This window comes from Mizuhopecten yessoensis, unplaced genomic scaffold, assembly GCF_002113885.1.
Source record: "Mizuhopecten yessoensis strain PY_sf001 unplaced genomic scaffold, ASM211388v2 scaffold9987, whole genome shotgun sequence".
In the NCBI taxonomy this organism is placed as follows: Eukaryota; Metazoa; Mollusca; class Bivalvia; order Pectinida; family Pectinidae; genus Mizuhopecten; species Mizuhopecten yessoensis.
Genome location: NW_018408322.1, coordinates 276327 through 298227, shown reverse-complemented (window position 1 = coordinate 298227; position 21901 = coordinate 276327). Strand labels below are relative to the sequence as shown.

General features: G+C 34.2%; 2 protein-coding genes across 2 annotated transcripts in view; one reads left to right on the top strand and one right to left on the bottom strand.

Annotated features, from left to right (window-relative positions):
* Positions 1-21901, top strand: part of LOC110459216 (chromosome-associated kinesin KIF4A-like) — a 74008-nt gene that overhangs the window by 4231 nt on the left and 47876 nt on the right. The gene's annotated exons all lie outside the window — the stretch shown is intronic.
* On the bottom strand, positions 18157-21703 carry LOC110459217. The gene is made up of 2 exons (XM_021511367.1): positions 21245-21703; positions 18157-20746 (listed from the first exon to the last, which is right to left on the bottom strand). The coding sequence occupies exon 2, from the start codon at positions 20589-20591 to the stop codon at positions 18735-18737; it is 1857 nt and encodes a 618-aa protein (XP_021367042.1). The 5' UTR covers positions 20592-20746; positions 21245-21703; the 3' UTR covers positions 18157-18734.

The following is a 21901-nucleotide window of genomic DNA, read 5'->3' as shown; positions in this document are numbered from 1 at the left end:
TGGTGTACCGGAAATCGCCGAGTGACCCCGAAAAATACCGAGAGAGTCAGTCTGAAAGGATGATTTAGTTTTTCAGACTAGTATACGGTTGATAAACGACTAATTGCCTGATCAATGAAATCAAGATCAAGGCCGAGGATGAAGTCAAATCAATTAATTACTTTTGAATAGATAAGAAAAAGTAAAGGTATATCAAAAATATCTGACACACACAGAAGTCAGAGTACTCATACACATTTCTAACAGTCATCCAGCACTGACCTGCTTAAAAACAATCGTTGTATCAGTAGCATCTAGCTGTCACCAATGATTAATTAACTTGCACTTACAAATGGTTGCACCTCCTCAACCCATCTTCTTATAACCTGTTAATCAGTTATGTTTCAATGCTTCTTTGTTTAAATTGCATACCTGAGCACTTCTTAAGCGCAAATAAATCGCCAAATGTCATTTGGGTCAAGCTTAGTCAAATAGTGATATGCATGCTGTCAAATCAATCTCGATTGAAGGCGTTACTAATTATCTCCTTGTGTAGCGACATAATTTATGATTTGAAAATAACTGGTAAGATTAGGGTGTCCATAGTTTCATAATTTTGCGAAAATAGGGAAGCATTCGAAAATGATTTAATTTAGGATTTGGTATTATTTTTATTATTATTTTTCTCGAAAATTTTACATTTTTATCAAATGCAATATAAGGCCAGAACAAGTAAACACCACACGCTGTATATATCATGATATTTCTACCATGTGATCCAAATCATGCTAATTGAAAATTATTTATAAAAAAAAAGTTGGTTTAAAAGATCGAGCGATTTCGTTCTGGTAAAATTTAACACTCCATGTATGAAGAATATTACGTCAGAACAAAGTAACAACAAACGTTTTATGTGACTCCAAATCGTACTAAAAAGGGGAAATAAAAAGTTGGTTTTATAGATATAATCAGACAAATTTTACAAATCAAAATCAAAAATTGACAACACCGATTACTGAATTTTAGCGTGAGGATCATTTTCACGTAAAGTTTCTTAAAACATTGATAGCAAATTCAAGCGTTATAATAAAAACACGTTCATACATTGCGTAAGACACAAAACATTTGAGCAAAAAGCGATTTAAGGATTCCTGTTCCACTTTCATTATTTTCGGAACTCTTTTGGAAAAAAAATACAAAATATAAGGGGAGGTTACTCTATTAACGAAAACCTACAGCGGAGTTCTCTATTGTTTTTTTCTGCTGTGGGATATGAATCCTTAATGTCTTCAATAATAGGTACAGAATAGCTACTTCGTAAAATTAAGTGTACTGATATGGGCAAACCACAATATTATTCTCCTCATAACTCAGTATTGACTATAAATGAACAACCTAAATACATGTAGATGACTTTTATTAGACTAGCTTGATTATCATGAATAATGCATGAAAAACATCCATGCGATCCTTATTTAAAGATGTAAAGCAAAGGAACAACGAATTCTAATGTGAAGTTTAATTTATGTCCAACAAAAATGAAAATAATGCAATTCCTTTCCTTTTATCTTTTCATTTGTGTTACAAAAACGGACTGTGAATGCGCTTTCTTATAAAGGGATCTTGCATATCGTTCGTCTGAAACGTTTTTAGTAACAAAACAACTAGTAAGGTATCTTTATAACAAATTAAATATGCATTTGATGATATCTGGAAGCGCCTTATGTTTTAAATAATAGAATATGTCATGTAAGTACACGACACACAATCCATCAATGACTAAACTAAGACACGGCAAAAGTTTTCGACACTCTTTAATTTATTATTTGAAAGAGATTAAACGATATAATTATTCTTAAGGTATCAATGAAGCTCGGGTCAGGGTTTGATCAATGGTTGGTTTACTTTAACCAGTGGTTAGTGAAATAATTCAAAAAGTTTCCTCCGAAAAACAAGTGCTTTGAAAGCAAAATAGTTCATCAAAACACATCAATCTTATCTATCTCAACAGATCTACAGTAGTGATATCAGGAGCTCTGCATGTTGTTGCTTCCATATTTGGGTTTTTTCCTAGCGACTGGTTAAACACTAACCAAGCTGTTTGCAATCGGGAGCTGGAGTTTAATTATATTTATGAAAATATCGACTTCAACAGATGCCGTGATTAGTAGTTATAATTCTAATATTCGGTCAAACAACCATCGCCTATCACTTAAATGATATGGGTTATTTTATTTACCTTTGTAAACGCTTGATACTGCACGTTGAGGAACGGCAATGCTTGACAACCCTATATTTGATTTAAACTTTATTTTATTTCACAATAACATTTCATAACAAAACATTTTATGCAACAAGGATTCAGAAAAATCTTTGAAACTTATGTAAATCTGTCTCCTTTATGAAGTTCACAAGAAGACGGCGACTAAACAGATAAAATAAAACCATATATTTGAAAGTGGATCAGTATAACACACGGCGATACCTCGTGGCATTGGAGAGTTTTATTATAACCGATAGCGATTGTATTTTAAAGTTTATCCAAACACATTGATATTGCTTCTTATTCATTACTATTTATATTCTATTTGTAGCTTAAATGCAAACTAAAAAAAAAACCATTAAAAAAGTAATCAGCTGAAACAACTTTAAAAACGCCATTGTGAGAGAACCATTTACATATTATTTCGTTTTCCTAAGTTTTACAGAGTTGAATTTCGCTCATCCATTCATTCATTATATGTAAGAAGAGGCTACCGCGACACCCACCGGTAAACTGGAAGTCAAACATTGCCATATTTGGTTGTTTTTATCTGTTTGTCAGAGGGCATATACTAGCGTGCAAAAGCCACAAAAGCCCGTTGCCCCAATAGTATTTTGAGAGACATGTATTTGGATTTTCTTTTCTTACTTGATTTCAAAACCTCCAAAGCATCATGAGAAATGGTCCTTTAAAAATAGTACAGCTGTTTGGGATGATAACTACGATTTGCTATAGCTATTAAAAACGTTTCACAAATTCATTCACCTATATAATATAAAAAATAATAATAATATGCGTATCATTAAAATCGCTATGTCAAATCTGAAATGAGCTGGCAATGACGTCTTATTTCAACATAATAATGTGGCATTGAAATACCACGAAATGGCGCATACTTCTTAGCGTTATTTTGGAAAGAAAAAGCATTTTTTTCCCTCAGAGCGTAGATTTGTGCGGCATTTCAGTCATTTCACAAACCAGTCACTTAAGATAGGTACGGGTATCAATAATATTCATCATAGCTCATCAAACTAATCAGTTTGGTTGTAATCTTTGACAGGTTAGCGAGAGGTCAGCCTTGATTGATAGACCAGCTACCTCTCGCTGACAAGTCGTTTGTATTCATACTTATCACAACTACAGCATATGGTATCTATTATAAGTAACAAGTGACCTATATGTTACCATGCGTGTCATGTTTCTGTCAGGCTAAAAAACAGATTGTTTTCTGAATGTCCTAGACATATATAAAACAAACTATATTAAGCATTATTTAGATTTATGCTTTCAGCCCCGAAAATAAAAAAGCACTACAGCGACATCACAGATAGCGCATATTTGTCCACATTACCATCAATATATATTTTGATGTCAACATGCCATCGATATAATCAGTTATTAAAATTTTAGAAGAACAACAGCGGTGGTGTTTTTTATGATTATCAAAATAATGACAGAAAGTTCACTTGCTTGCATGCATTTTGAAATAGCACACTTCTAGGATCGCTATCTTCTTCGCATACATTTATATGGTGACTGAAACATTTATCATCCCAGAACACCTTATTTTTCTTGTATTTTTGGAGGTGTACGATTTCTTTCATTTTGTTTTTTGGCTATGACTTCATATTTTGTTTCTTTCTGTTGATGCTGTGGTGAACACATTAATACATTAACGTTTGACCTTTGGCGTTTTTTGTTCCATGCTTTAAGTGTCTTCTCTATTTTTGTATCAGCTACAAAGAATGTACTCAAGTAAGGAATAAAACATACCACCTTTTCAACAAAGAAAGACAAAATCTAAGGCGATATGAAAAGACCAGAATAGGCACTGAGGACAAAGATGGAAGACAGCATGGACATATACAGACTATTGGTAGTAAAACCAAGAATAAGATATCATGCATTGTATTTCAGTAAGGTATCATTCTAAAGTCGGAACCAGATCCGCGCTATCGCAAGGAGGCAAGCCCACCAACATACCCTGTCTCCTGCATACACACACGCAAGTACGTATATACTAAACAATCGGAGGCACGTCCTTAAATGATCTTAGCTGTTCATAGGACGTTAAACAATATTCAACAAAAAAGCTATCGCAAGGAAGCAAATACACTCACATACCATTCCTCCAGCATACATACACAGAAGCACACGCACATTGCACTCATGGATGCACGTCCTTAAAATATTTTAAAAGCACTTTAACTAAACAAAACCTTAACCAATAGTTCAGCATTTGCATTCATGGAAATGATAATGGGCTAAAAAACTAGGCTTGTAAAATATGCGCCTGAGCTTAATTTTTCCCTGGAGAAACCTGCAGTATAAGTTGAACTACTGGACCGTGACAGTCTCCTCGGCAAGTAAGTCATACCTATGACAGTGATGACATTACGAGGCAGTAAACAGACGATCCGTCAAATTACTCCATCATCATTATACAAAGAGCTGTAAATGTTAGGGGAATGATATGTGAGAAACACGACCCAATAGTTAATTACCATATTAAGATTTCTTACAAAAATCATTCAGCACTTTATCATTCGACAACTTGACATATCAAACGCACCATAGGTTCTCGCTATAGTGTGACAAAATGGTTTCTCGCCAACAGTGATATTAGAACAATTAATTAATATTTTAGTGTGGCGTACATCTTGAACAGTGTTGTAGACCGTTATGAACGTCCAGATTTCATTAATTAATAAAAACAATAGTTTCTCCTGGAAATCAATACAAACCTAGTGAAATAATACAAACGTACGATGTCTCTGTGTATGTTCAGTGAAACCTTCCTTTTTCTGACACCTTCCTATAATGACATTCTGTAGTATACATCAAAACTGGTCTTGAATTCACGAAACTATTCTCATGCTCATGCTTGTCACTCAGACTAATACGATAAGTTTTTGTAAGAAATAATGTAATTTTTGAATATCTTATCAACGGAATTAGGAAAATGATTGAGCTTTAAACCTGAGCCGTATTCATGAAACCGTTCTTATGCTCAAACTTAGATTCTGTGCTCAAGCTCATTTTTTTGGTTTCAGCCTAAACTTAATGAAAATATCACTTTGGCATTGACATTTGACATAGAGATTGGAAAATTTGGAGAGGCTTAAAGCCAAATACCGTTTTTAATGTTAACACTTGCCTTTTAAACTGTGTCACGTGATTTAGGCAGTTTAAAGAAAGTTAGTTGGAGCATAAAACTCATGCCTGAACATGAATACTCTTTCAAATAGGAATACGGGCCCTGACTTTACCGACACCTGTACATGTATTCAAGAAAATGTTCTCCTGCTCAAGCTAAAATTCTGTCCTGAATCCATTTTTTTGTTTTGAGGAGAAATTAATGATTAAAAAAAAAAGAATTTTGGATAGAGTGAATGCTGTTTACCGTTTTCAATGTTTACTCCAGACTGTTTTTTTACGGTGTCACATGATTTTAGAAAGTTAAAAGAAAATTGTTTTGAGTACAAATACCTGACTTTTAGAACAATCTATAATATATTAGATAATTTTACGGCTCAGAAAAACAGTTTCTGTCTTTGGATATGCCTTTTCCGACGCAGTGTCATATCCGACAAAATTGTTTAGCACACTTTAACCCTTTTACAATGTAAACAGTAAAATAATGGACTAATCCAGACCAATGCATTGCAGCGTTTCATAAAATTGCATGGGATGAAAGGGTTATTGTCGATAAAAACAGTATACATAATTAATGATGTGCACTTAAATGTAGTTTGTTTTAAAGATCTCGGAGACTGGTATCGTCCCATAACAATCAAATAATCAGTTAAAATGTATCACTCACACATTTTCTCCTTGATAATTCACGTTCTCTATGCAAAAGCCTACGTAAGTTGTGCAATGTATTATAGTAGCACTTTATCAATAAAATACAGATATAATTGATGGAAATTCTTTCTTAAAGTGTGATCTGACATTGTGACAATGTATTCTTGCGCTAGACATATGGGTGGTGGGGTTTTTTTGCGGGGGGGGNTTACAAATGTCCATTACATTTACCGATATATCAGTACAGAAGTAAACTTCAGGAAGTCCTACAAATGTCCATAAATCACTTAATGTTTGCAAATATTTAATTTTATTTTCTGTGTTATTATTTAAACTAATTACACTCGCGACTTGTGCTCGTTCGCTGCACAATTACGCAAACACATACTATATAGCAGGCAATGTGAGCGGCAGTGGAATTCTCGCTCTTTCCTGGAAGAATTCAACCGAAAATACAGCAATCCAGAGGGAGTTTTAATTTTCAGGCATTAATATTAAAGAAAAATCGACACAAATAGTAATGCAAAGTACATAATACAGTTGACCTAACTGGCAAATATCCTAAAGGGTCAAACGGTTTATAAAAAAAAATAAACGTTTTTCTTTGATAAAATATGCGGACGGAAATCCTTTCCGGTAGGCTATTTCTACATTGCTCGAATAATTTTCTTGACGAAAATGTAAAAATAACCCTGAGCAAACTTAAAGCTGTATATATTATCTCACGAAATACAAGTGATTTACAATATGTACCCAATGTCCTTTTGTCATTGAATATTCAAAATGCATGACTTGTACTACTAACAGGCGTACCAGACAGTACATTCACTACTTACAGAAATAAAAACAGAAACCTTCTCCAGATCTTTCCACTACTCGCATAAGTAATCATCTGAGTATAGGAAAGCTTCCATCACTTGCCGCCTAATTGTAGCATAATTCCTCTACTAAAGACAGATGCATACGAACATGCGCATGTTGTTTTCATAAACTGCACCTGCGCATTCTGTAAATCGTACTCTACATCGCTTATATTTCGTGGATGTAGGTTTTCTGTAAGGTTATTTTGCATTCTTTAAAAAAAACCAAGATATTCAATTTGCCTTACTAGATTATATTATGTACAGCAATAGAATGCATGTAGTCTTCTTACGCAGTTCATTAAAAGTAGCAGTTTACATTTGCATTAATTACAACAGATGCATCATCTTCAGTTCTATCAGAATCAATATATTTTAGCTAACAAAATAATGACATAAAGCTTACTTCTGGTGTTTCCTCTAGAATGTCTAAATGCACTTTATTGCTACTTGTGTACTGAAGGTTGCATTGTTTATAGGAGCATTTTAAAGTCATCCATGTTTTTCTGAAGGTCCTCCTAAAGTTGAGGAATTATAAGTCAAACTGCATACAACTCTTATTTGCAGAGGTTTAAAAATTACATCTCAGTTACTTGTCGAAGAATGTTAACGTGCGCACATCTGTTAATCGTTAGAAGTATATTCGACGTCATGCTTCCATTATTTATGAAGGTATTTTTGCAATTTGTAGAAGTATGTCAAAATTAATACATCTGTTATTTCCACATGTTTCAAATAAATACCTTCGATACTTGTCGAAGTATATCAAAAAGCTCACTTCCGCTAAATGCAGAAATGTTTTCGAATTAAAACTTCCGCTCTTGTGGAAGTATGACTAAACGCACTTTATGTTACTTGAGTAAACGTCGAAAAATCATGCTTACACCTTCTGTATGGCAAAATCCATTTCTCCTTAATCGATCGATAATGATGACAAAATGTATACCAATTCAACTTACAGATGCCTGACACAGAACGTGCATTAAATACAAAACATTAGCCCATTAACCAAATACCTCTACTTATCACAAAAGTATGATACATTACCTAATCTAGCTGTAAGAATAAGTCATTACTTACATAAACAAATATGTCAGTGCAGGCTTATGTATACCAAAATGCATTTTTGTCTTGCAGAAAGAGTATCAGGTACGGAATAAATCAAAACTTGAATATAAACTTATTGTATATCTTAATATATTCAATTCATATGCTAGACTTGTACATCTATTATGATGATCAATGAAAGCTTACAATGAAATGTGTGTACGATGTAAACCACAGGTGTATCGTGAGGCTGGTGATGATTTATCAATACACTTATTGTTTCCATTCATAATAATTAGTATAGAACCATTATCGCAATAACTAACCACACTGAACGAAAAACACCCCAAAATCGTGACAGGATCATATTTTAAATGAAAATAAAACCAGTTATAATTCATGTCATCTTTCTAAAATAGCATTGTGTATTGTATGAGTACTTCTTTATAAAGAACAAGATATACTTTTGGCAAGCTTTGTCACTTTATTTAGAGAAATGTATTATTGTTTCAAAGATACTACTTAAAGTTGGATAATTGCGTACTTTTTGCTGAATTATGATCGATTGTGATTGGAGAGTTAACATGATTTGTTTAAAAATTATTAATAAATGTTATAGCTTTTAATTCCACAAGAATTTACTATTAAGCGAATAAAGCTTGAGTAAAATAGTCTTCGCAAATAGAATAGAATTTTCGAATAGGCCCATTGTCTTTCCTATAGTTTATGCGGTATATACGGTTTCATTCGCAATAACATCAATCAAATACACGTATGATATTATGAAATTACTGTATTGCTTCATTGATATGCTATGCAGAACCCTAAAATTGGAAGTACTATAAATAATTAATTTTCTACTCCACAGTTCTTTATGATCTGTATTTTTGAATTAAGGACAAACTAAGCAACATGTTTACATTCACATAAAAAAATAAGGAGAGTCAATTATAGATTTAATATTTATATAAAACATCTTACGATGTTTTTAAATGATTTAAACAATGGATATCCTATTCCATTTGCCACTTCACTATATATTTTAAGGCTATCTCCCCCCCCCCCCCCCCCTTTTGTTTAAACGTTTCCGTAATATGAATTTATCGACCCATTTTAAAAACTGACCAACTGATCAAGTATCTCTTTAAGTCGTTAAAGTCAGATTACACATTACACCGTGAATCATAATAAAAGATATTTTAAGTTCTATGCTAGGTTGACTTAAGCCTGATATTTGCATGAAAAAGGGATGAAACGAACACCACACATGAATAATTACACTATCAACCCCAAGATTTATCAGCATATCTCTATTGTTTGATGTCTTTTTACATGGGAGTCCTATTTATATAGATCAAAATCATATCATAGTATCTAAGAATAATATTCTACATCAAAAATGGGTTTCATTAAATTGCATTATCTGCATTTTTATTTATTTATGCTTTTTTTTTATTCAAATAATTTTTTTCATTTTTATTTATTTATCTTTTTTTATTTATTTATTTATTATTAATTTAATTATTGAAAACAACATCAGCATGCCAACTTCACTGGAACATGATACTTTTGTTAGACATGGATTAGAGATCTTCACTTTCCATAATCCATGGCTGGTTATCATTGAGCCTCCCACGTAACCTAGTCTACTATACGCCTTGGGAGATTAGCAGATGACTAAAGTGAAGAATGGCTTTACCGACGGCAAGAGGGACTTGGACAGTTGTTGAGACAGAACAGTGAGTTAGAAAGTCAGCTTTCAACAATACAGATAAAGTAGGCGTTTGCTGAACAACTTCATACAATTTCTTCCAAGTGTGTTATCAGATATGTATGAATGTTTGTAGAACTGATAAAAATATTATTTTCTTTAAAATTATGGAAGTACAACTTGTAAATCTTATTCTTTTAACTCAGAAAGGCGATTTAAGTTACCCCTATCCCTTATTTTTTCATGAAAAAATACTCATTTTTTCACTTTATTTCCTACTAAACTTTTTTAAATATTTGATGAATCAAACGAAGATGTGTTTCTCTTTCTAAAACAGCCACAAAAAAGTGGGGGTCCATGTGCACCTTTTTTTGTTCCATTATTATTTTTTGTTAATTTTTCACTTTTTTCGGGGTAAAAAATCAAAAGTGCTAAATATGTAAAAAAAAAATAAAAAAAATACCAATAATGTGTAATGTTCCACTTTGTTGCATTTTTTTTTTATCATAAGGGACATTTTAAAGTTGTACAGCAAAATTGAACCTGCTACAATTAAAAATGGCGACACAATGACAATTTAAGTGATTAATCTAGTGTCAAAAAAGGTGAAATTTTAGCCTTTTGTGAAGCGCAAGAAATACACTTTGATACACATTTTCAAAATGGCCACCGAATTGGTCATTTTTTAAATTCTTGTAAGAAAGGTTCTACAAGCAATCGGTATCTAGTTTTTTGACATATTTTTCAGATGCGTGTTTGCTATAAAACTTGATCGTAATTTGTTAGATATTACAAAAAACGTCACACCAGATCAAAACGAGACCTGAGCGTGATTAAACCTAAGAAGAGTACATCCTTAATTAAGACAGCTTCGGTGAAGACAGATTTCACTTGATTATTTTTTCGAGTCTGGTGTCGGTAAAATAATATTTCACTGTGTATCATTCCTGCAGAATATTCCTTTTTGAGTTTCGAATTTGTCGACATATATATTTTCATTTTTCAATATATAAGTTTGTAAATTCTACTGGTGGATTTATTAGTCCCCGATGTGTGCCGCAACCTTGATAGCCACACTTATCACTTTTGCGTAGTTCATACTGTACACACTTCACCAATTATAAGTTTGAAATTAAAGAGTACTGCTCTAAACTGAAATTCGTGTAATAAAGGGGTTATATGGAGCCCCAACAATACCCCCATCTTATATGGAGCCCCAACAATACCCCCATCACACCAAACCATCCTTCTGTTTCAACATAAGTTAACACCAGTTTGGATTGCCATCTTTTTGGTTCTTAGCATCACCGTTGAGCCCTAGAAGGACGGTACACCTGTTTAGTGCAGTGTAATTATTTTATGGCATCTGTATTTATTAACAAACTTTAAAGGTACAATCTTGTGTGTCTCCTACGGTCACCTTGAAGTTTTTTTCCAAACTATTATCATGAGAGATTATTTTTGCTGATTTTACCTTGGCAATTTTTAAATGAAAATTCCGCAAGGTGTGGTTTACCTTTCAGAAATGAGTTATTAAAGCTATAGTCATACAAATAAAGAATTACAGCTTTGGTAGTGGAACTTTGATCAATGTATGCTTCTAAAGTTTTCATTCATAGATAATGTTAGTCGAACAAGAAGCTTTATGCTTTGCGACAACAATACTCAAAGCACTTGGTTTTCGTTTTAACGAAAAATTATGACTTAGTTTCATATCGGTATACTTATGATTTAGTTGCACTTTTACTTATAAAAAGTAACCGAAGTACTTCTAGTAATATTGATGGCTTATTCGCCTGTTACTGTATTGCTTAGCGTCCCTCTGATATATTCGACCTGCTGTAAAGAATGTAAAATTACCGTTTCATCATAGCGAAGTAATTCATACATTATGCATTCATCAAACGGAACGTTTGAGGAATGTTAAAACGCATATAACATTTTTATTTGAACTAAGACTACTTCCATTGTTGTTGACATACGAGGTATTATTTGAGCAGGTGACATGTGAAGATATTTAGTCACATTCGCATAGATGCAATTTCACGAGGAACGTGTAGTCGTCTAGATGTAACACATGTTATCAATTCCTAGTGAGCATTTGGTACTGTGTCGCTCTACTTAATAAGTTAAAGAGAAAAATATCCCTAAACGTGTCGGTAGGAAGAGGCTAAAATTCACTAGAGCGCACATAGTCATAACATTACGCAATCTACACCACATGCAAAACAACAGATTGATTCACAGAGCAAAAAATATGATGTAGCAATTACGTCGAAATCGTACACCAATTACGTTGAAGATATTTACTTACACGCACACGTACATTAATGCCATGAAATGAGGCACGCGCAGTCTAGTTGTTACATGATGTCAATATTTCCAAAAATAATTGCTGACGCTTGGGATCTAACACTTTGGTTTATTGGTAGTGTGTCGCTCTACTTAGTTAAACAGAAAATCTCCCTGACCGTGACAAAACATTACGTAATCTTAAGCACAGAGCAAAAAAGTGATGTAACACTTACGTCAGAATAAGATTCAGACGCAATAGCAAATAAGGGCGTTATGCTGGTTAGTTTCTATATATCGTATAACGTTAAAAAATGACCGACGTTAAGAACGGCACAAAAAAAAATTGTGGTCAGATTTATATGACAAACAAAGTTAACGTTTATTCAAGAAGCAACGTCGAGCCTGTATTTCATAGGATCATTTGAGATATCAAATATATTTGAATAACTGTACAAAATACATAAAATATGGTATGATGCATATCATTTGTTACATTATTAAAAATAAAAATTGTGTTGATTATATCTACTGTGATAACTAACTCTGTTTTAAGCTCACCTAAAGGGCGTTGTGAGCTTATGCCTCACTATGCGTCCGTCGTCCGTCCGTCCGCCCGGCGTCCCTCTGTCCGTCGTCCGTCGTCCGTCGTCCGTCCGTCAACCTTTTTTCTTTTGAACGACTTCTGAAGAAGAATTTGAGGACATAGGGTCGTGATATTTGACCAGTAGGTACCAGGGTTTATAATTCCCTATGAGACCAGTAGGTACCTGGGATGGAGTGCTATAATGTTTCCTCATTAAAATGACCTTGACCTACTGTCAAGGTCAAATGGGTCAAATATGTTAAAAACTTCAAACAACAATACTTGGACTAGAGTCATTTTACTTTGGTATGTTATGTAGCCTAGCTGTGTGAATGTGTTTTCTTAATTACAGTAATGGGATCAAATGTCACCTTTAAGTGCTAGTCTTGGGTCAAAGGTCAACATGTGTTAAAAGCTTTAAAAATCTTCTTCTCAAGTTCCATAAGGCCCAGAGTCATGCTATTTGGCCAGTTGGTACCTGGAATGGAGTGCTATAACATCTCCTCATTAAAATGACATTGACCCACTTTCAAGGCCACAGGGATCAAATATGTTAAAAACTTCAAACAACAATATCCTAAGAACCATTTGAACTAGAGTCATGATATTTCGGTATGTTATGTAGACCAGCTGTGTGAATCTTTTCTTTAATATAATAATGAAGTCAAAGGTCAACTTTAAGTGCTAGCCGGAGTCAAAAGTCAACGTGGGTTAAAAGCTTGTAAATTAAAATTTTTAATTTTTAACAACAATATCTTAAGAACCGTTTAAGAGATGTTAAAATGTCTTGTGTTTTAGTTACGAAATTTGGTCTGAAGTTACCTATATATCACTTTCATGTAACACAAGAAACAGGTGAGATATACAGTCCCTCTGGGCCTCTTGATTGTTATTTTCACACTTATACCGACCAATAAAAAACGGAGGATATAGTGTTAAAAATAACAAACAATGGACGTTGTCGATTGTGACGTCACAATAATCGTGGCGTGACGCTTTCTTATTGTGACCTTGTAATACAGCATTCCCCGTTCCCAAAGACTTGGATTATTTGTTCACGTAAGCACGTGTCCTTATAAAAAAAACTCAACCGTTGGTTGAATGGGTTTCTCGTCTGCTAGATAACTGAACTACTCGGACGTAAGTGAAGCGGACGTAAAACCACTCAAACAAACAAACGTTTATTTTTTCATATTGTTTACTCAAATCAAAATATCAAACTATTCCTTCACTCAAAACTGTTATTCAATAAGAAACCAAAATAGCCTCTATTAAACTTTTTTTATATGTCTTATGTCACCTCATATTCCTTGGGTAAGAGAACAGTAGAGATGTATTTCCTTATCATTACAATTTAACAAAGGTCAATTGCGAAATGTGGGGTCTTCAAAGTCCCGTATGCAGAGGTCACCGAAACCACCTTTTTACACTCCCCGAACCCTTGACTAATAAATCAAGTTTTACCACAATTCAGTGTGATACCACAAGTAAACCCAAACTGTAAGCTTAACATATTATAACAAACAGTATATGATGTCGTATTTCCTTTTCCCTAAACATGACAAATCTGATATTAATATCAATGTGAACTCTTTCTAATCACTTAAAAGTGTATACATCAGGAAATATTTCATTTTATGTTTAATAATAAAATTCCGGAAAAAAACCAGAAGTTTTTCCGTGTTTGTAATATATCACTTTTATTTGACCGCAACAAATTTACCTCAGCCATAACAAAAGAGTACACCTACGAAATCGTAAGGCGACATATATCACTGGTTTTATTGCCGCTGTGGAGTGATATATATATGCCGTTATAAGGGCAGACTTTAACGAGAGTTAAAACATTAACAAGAGGCCCGTGGATATTAACGTTAGGTCACCTGAGTTAAAGTGCAATTGTAAATTGCTGTTGTGATGTGACAAAGAATAATAGTACATAAAACCACAATGCAAATAAAATTCAATTTCAATTTGGTCCCCAAGATGATGTTTCGCATGTTATTTAGGAAGCAAACGAAAATAGAATTTTGATTACATTGATCCAGCAAAATGCATTCTTTGACTATTCATTGGCATTTACAAAAATGGAGTTGGGGATTGACGAACATAAATCATTTATATAACCTTTAAATGTATGAAAACAGTACGATAATCACAAACATTGTAATGGAGTAAAGTTATCTCCCTCCTCAAGGAAGGAGACCCTTGTGTAATGAAATTCACAATTTGATAAAATACCTCAGAGCCTTTCCATCTATGGAAAGTATTTGATTCTAGCATATCTCCGTCTGAATATGATTTTTGAAATTTTAACTTATCTTAACCATTAGGCCCGCCCTCCTTGGGGTTAGATCTACATAATTACAATTTTGAATTGCCTTTGGCCATGGCACCTACCAACAAAATGTATTTAAATTGGTTCAGAGATTTTGGAGGAGTTAAAAATATGAACTGTTTACGGATTCACGACGCAGAACAGATGACGGAGGACAAAAACCGATCGCAATAGCTCAACTGAGACGTTGTCTCAGGTGACCTAAAATGTCAACTGAACAGGCACACTGTTCATTAGATTGTTCCGCTTGATTGCATTGATTTACCTGTTAATTGGCTTTATTACATAATGTTTTAAATATATATTGCCATTGTGATAAAGTATATATTACACATTTTTTTACAGTAAAGCCAGTGATATAATGTCGCCTTTCAGTGTTTTAGGCGTACAATTAACGTATTGCTTAAGGAAATTGTTGTGAAAAAATGAGAGTAATATGAAAAAGTATACATGATAAACACGACGGGAAAACATTATCTTTATAAATAAAAAAAATTAAAAGAAGAATGAAATATTTCCTAATGTGTGAACTTTTATTTGAGTGACAGGAGAGCTCACGTTGTTTGAATATAGGATTCGTTATATTATTCGAAACCATATACTTATCCACTTTTAGAATATTATATACTAAGCTTTACATTTTGGGTAAAACGTGACATCTTGGTATCCCACTGGATGATGGTACAACTTTATGAATGGGTTTGGGGCATCGTCGAAATCTAAGGTTTCCGCTCTCGATGTTCGTTTCTTTTCTGCATCCTTGGAATATGTCTTTAGAAATCGAAGTTTATTTAAACGACATCTTGCGGATGATATTTGTAGACCAGTTTGGCGCGTGGGGAAAGGGATCACGCGGTAGTGTAATCGGTAAAATTAACATGCTTTGAAGTTGGTTGTAGCTCTTCTGTAATCTTTAAAGGACACGAATCATCCTAGCAATTTGTTAGATTTGACACATGAAACCAATCAAAAAGCTTGCTTTCTATTTTGTCATGGCTTCTTTTAAGAATGCATAGAGGACGAGTGTATCAAAAACGGAATCCTCAGATTTTGTAGTTGATTGGGTGCTGAAGAATGTGATGAGTATATCTGTTTTGTTGTAGAGCTCACAAAGAGGACATTGATGAGATCGTAATTTATCTGATGAGCCTATGAAATTGTTAAGAAACCATGACATGTTCATTTTTCTTATCAATCATTAGATTGATCGTCTAGATGAATTGTGTAAATATAATATAAGCAAAACAAAAAGAAAAAGAAAAAGAAAAATAATTGAATGATAGTATACTTTCACATTTCTTGTGTCCCCAAAATATCAGCCTACCTATTATTTAAATGTAATGTAGAAAAACAAGTGTATCTCGTGTCAACACAAGGGCAAAATCGATAGCAATGCGTTAAACAAACCGACTTCAATAACCGAATTAACTTATTTAGGCAAAGGGAAAGATCAGAGGAGAAAAGAAAATTTGATACCGAAGCATAAAAAAACATAATTCGAACTTGAAATCGATGAAACTTAAGGTAGAAAAAAAATGAAAAAAAAATTGCACGAGACCATTGAAAAAGAAAAAGAAGAAATGGGAACAGGTGTTCCTGAAAGGTAAACGTCATTTACTTTATCGACGTCACCAGCCCTTTACACATTAATCAAATCCAGGCAAATCCTCACAGCGAGAACTAAGGTAAAACAAAGGCACTCTAACGGGTAAAATCGAAACATTGACCGTCATATCACACAAGGAAAATGAAAGTTTCCAACGACATCATGATGACGAGATAAAAAAAAACTATGGATAAGTGATCGTCCCCTTCACCTCTCGTGTAACTGTTGTGACAAATTTGCTGAATTATGTTGGTCACAATAGAGTTAAAGCAGTGTTCATAAGTTTGCAAATATGTTTTATCAAAGTTTTTCTTTATACACAAACAATTAGGCGCAATTACGTGATAAACGTGTGTATGTGCGTATCGATAAGCAAAATATCCTGGGTCGAGTGACATAGGAATTTTACAATTTTGTCACATAGTTGTACAGGTAAACCATATAAATCGCTCACTCAATTATAGCTTGACAAAGGGACCAGTCGGTCTTGAAATGTTGCGAAACGTAAAACACGTTCATTGTTTGTGTTTATTTTTTTTAAAACGTTGATTAAAGTGAAAGCATTGATAATGTAGAATATCATGGCAAAACTGGGTTATATCTAGTAAGCATGGTGAAACTAAACTTTCTTAGACTTTGATTGAAATATATATCTTGTATGAAACATGTTATATGCATATGTGAGTAAAGCATTTAAGTGTTTTGTTGTATATTAATTTCCATTGCAAATACATGTACATAATATATTCAAAATTATCGAATTGTTTGTGTATGTCATATATATATATATATATATATATATATATATATAAACCAATAAAACCACAATCATATTTTGAACTCGATTTATTGACATAAATAATTAAATATTTAATGACAGTTATGACATGTTTAACACACAGTAGAGTTATGATTGATGGTGGCGGAAACAACAACATAATAAATTATTTAACAAAGACACGAAATACACATTCATACTACATTGGGGTAAACCTAATTTTATATATTTCATATACTATTTAACACTTCCTTCAATTGCATCGCCTTTACGAAAATTTTAAATTTTCTTTATATAAGAAAGGAAACTATTTTCTAGCAACACATATTTAAGAAATTCAGACAGATTTTCAGAAAAAAGGGTTGTTATCTTATGTTTAAAATGTAACGCATCACTGACTATAGCTAATTGTGTCAGCCACAACTGACAACGATAAACGACACTCAAATCCCTACTACATACAAATACATTTATAAGATCAATTATCATAAAAATGGCGAATTGATAATTATTTTTAATCTGTGAATGGGTTTTTTCTTTGGTTAATTAACATGGTCAATCTTTCATGTTCAATGATCATATTAATCAATTTTGATTGATAGAGTCAATATACATGTACAGCGATACTCGAATACCTCCATTGATTTTAATTAAAATATAACAAATGCGTTATGATACACACGCTCACACTCCCAACTATTAACAGGTTATACTGCAAGGCAACAAAGATGAGATCATGTATGATTTTTTGGATTTATAGAAACCGTTATACATCTTACAAACACCAGGACCCGTATGTTCAAAGTCTTGTTAGATTAACGAAAAAGATATTTTCATCTAATAATGAATTTATGTTATTAAAAATGTTTGTAGCTATTATTTTGTTTTTCTTTTAAAGTTCAAGAAATATGTAATCTTATTTTTAATCAATTTCTCGAAAAAACTATTTTTTTAAATTTGATATCCTGATCATACTTCAAACATAACGGTCCAGTTAGCTTTCTCATTTCTCTCAAACGAATCCTCTTGAAGAACATGTAACATATGATAGAAACTGATAATTCATTAATAATTACTACGGATACATTGTATAAGGTAGGACAAAATTGATATCTTGAATTGATATTATAAAAATGCTTCTCAACACGCAAAATTTTGAGACAGACATTATATATAATTTACCAACATTAGAAAACCATCGTACAACATAAATGTAATATTGGATTTCAAATTCGACGTAAGGTTGACCTACATATAGTTCTTAAACAATAAGTACGCAAATAGCTAGTGTATGTCTAACCTATAAATTTCGTTCCCGAAGTCAAGACCACAAAGTGGACGCTAGTTTGTGTAATCTTACACCTATACTGTAAATCTGATATATAAATTTTCCAGCCACAGCAACTTCAGTCAGTCGAGTGCCAGATTGATCAACATAGTGTTTTACGAAACGAACCCCACGTTGATCTATATACTGTTTGGCGACACTTGAGGTGTTGTCGTTGCCTGCTTGGTCTCGAGTATGTCTACCTGAATATCCGGACTAAGGGTAAGGTGAGTTGATATACACCTGCGGTGGAAGGCAAAAGATCTTCCATCAAGGGATCCCCACTTGTCCATGATATGGTACGTCTGTTTGTTGTCAATCTTCACACTGTCCACATCCGTGTTTCCCTCATCCACGTACATGGAGCGAATGGTAGCAAAAGGGTGAGTGAAGCGATCTTGCATAAAATCCATATCACTAACAAGAAGTTGGGTTTCATCACTTGTGCTGTTCAGGCTCATTTTGACTGAGCTGCCGTCCTCATAGTAAACCTTCATTTGCCAGCGCTCAGGAATGATATCGACCTGTGTTATAACAGTGTATGGTCTCACTCGGTCGCTTTTAGTCTGACCAACAATGACCGAGGTTCCGAATGGGATCCAATCGGTTCCTTCCGGAGCAGTCGGTAGAAGTCGTACATTTCCGTCATTATAAAGAACGAAAACCTGTGCATACCCGTTGTTCCAGGGAATCGGTCGGTAAATGCGAATGAATGTGATATTTTCCGCAATGCCTCCACTGCTTAGACGTACCGTCATTGTTTTTGGTGCCAGCCAGGAAAGTTGGACATTCACTGCCTCAATAATGACGTCGTCGCTTCTATAAATAGTTGAAACTGCATCTGGGACCATGGGTCTTTTGATTAACTGAAGATAACTAACCTCGAATTTGACATTGACATCAGCTTCCATGGAAAGCACAATGTAGTTCTCGGTGTCTTCAATCCACGTGAAATCCGGGATAGTCCACATATGTTCCAGAGAGTGTGGATCGAATGTTCGCACTGAAGCATCTGATAAACGTCCAGTGTTTTCCCGGTATTGCATCATAACTGTAACAGGGACACTCAAGTTTCTGAACCTCAAATATAGTTCGTTTCCAATTTTTGAGTCAATGCTCCCTTCTTTTTCACCTTCCAGTTTAAATGAAGCAATGATAGCGATAGATTTTCGTGAACTGAAGTCTTTTGGAATAAAGATGAGGCTGGAATTTTTACCTTGTATTCTTTCAGTATCAGAACTTGCGGTAAAGTCAGAGAATCTCCACAGTTGTGGTGGCAGATGTGGGCAGTTTGTGAGGTTGTCATGGCGACGATTAGCAAATGATTTGTACTGTGGAAGAGTAGCCGTGATGAGGAATTGACTCACTTCAGGATTGTAGATAGGGATGTTGACGTTGTCCACCTCAGCACATTTGGTGTCGTATGACTGCTGTGATATGTAGGCAGTTTCAGTAGCCGCGGTTTGAGAAGGATGTCTCCCGACAAACTTTGCCTCCTGTATACACATTATAGAGCATTGGAGAATGTCTAAGTTCATCCTTTCGTCAGTAATCTCAAATTCGATGTTGTCCACTGTTATATTTGCCGACCCAGGTCTAACATCAACTTTCAGAACGTGCCATCCGGCATCGAAGTTATACACGCGGGGAAACGCGCCGGTGTCGATAAAGTCCTCCCGCCCACCTCTAGGCGGTGAGTAATAGGTGCCAAGCCAATACCCGTGATCCAGGTTTACCGTAAATAGCGCATTTTCATTATCAATTGAAAATCTAAAGTTGTTGAGTCGTACAGTGGTCTTTTCCCTTATGCAGAAGTTTATGGACAGCGGTTCCTGTTCCGTAATCAAGAGAGCATTTCCATTAGAAGCGTTCCCCAAATTTATGACCATATGATTTTCCCTCGTTCTTGAATTATCGGCTTGAAGGATGAACATTTTTGTGAACACGGACGGAACAAATATAATGAATGTGACCAATATCAGCATATTTCCCTCCATGATTTTCTTCTTCAGTAATGATGAACAATGAATAAAGCTGTATTCTGTATCTATGAGATCGCACGGTCAAGTAGAAACGTCTCTACTGCTGGGTGTGCACTGTTGGATGAGCGCACAAGTTTGCTGCTGGAAACGAATCTTCGCTTCTTTTATAGCTGAAAATATAAAAAGCTGTTAATTAGATACAATTTAGTACATGTTTAAGTACACCAACTCCTCTCAACGTGTGTCTATTTACTAATACGGTGATACGTCATAGACCGACAGACCGGATACATTTCGAGAGGCTTGTTAACTTAAATGATGGATAGGTTTATATATAACCATAGTTTTTCGTAAAGAAGAATCATGCTATCATGATAAAGCAATTATAAAATTTATGTTTTGTTGAACTTGATATACAATATGCGTGCATCGTAACTAAGAAATGATAATTATTATTAATGTGCAAGTTATGCGTCACACAATTTGCATAAGTTTATGAAATACGTAAAACCAGAGAACAAAAATTCCAGAAAGTGGTGTGATGTGCTACAAGAATAAAAACTATTAATAACTCATATCAATCAACACTAGGAGGAATGATAAGAGTGAGCTCCTTTTACATACTTGTCAACATGTATATATCAACTATATAAAGAAACATTCCTTACCTGTATATACACGGACCAATCTTCAACTTCCTGGACACGTAAAAAACGAGCATGTATGTGTGGCGTGTCGTCTATTTACAAACAAGCATTAACTCATTCACCGAAGTTCAGCTTTATGAGAAGAACTTTGCCTTACAAAACACAGCTTGCAACCCCGTCTTATAAACCAGCCGCCACACTCGACCGATCATTATCCTCCAAATATGCGTGGTATATTCCGACCAATGAGGATAGCTATGCGTGGTTTTTTTATCAATCAAGTTCGATGACATAGTTACGTTAGAGAGCATAACGATATTGTGTTTTCAAGTAATTTGCATAATGATGGACACATTAAACAGCCAATCAGATTGGCTGTTGGTTCGGCTCTCGTCATTCTCATTCAATAACGTCACAACATGACTACGGGCTGATCAATTATGGTTACGGGAGTACCTCCGCTCGTCCATCAAACCTCGGGACCGGACACCCGCATCCTAACGAATAATAACTAACCTAGTTCACACATAAACACATTCAGGCTCTGGCTCTAACCGGAAAAAAAATCGTGAGTCGTGATTGTCTTTGTTCGCCCTGTAAATAGATGATTCGGCGCATTTATTATGATCAAAAATATTGACAACGGAAGTTTGTTTTCGTTGATAGATATGTTCCTTT

Coding starts and splice junctions, on each gene's coding strand:
- LOC110459217 (XM_021511367.1), bottom strand. CDS start 20,591: ATGGAGGGAAATATGCTGATATTGGTCACATTCATTATATTTGTTCCG.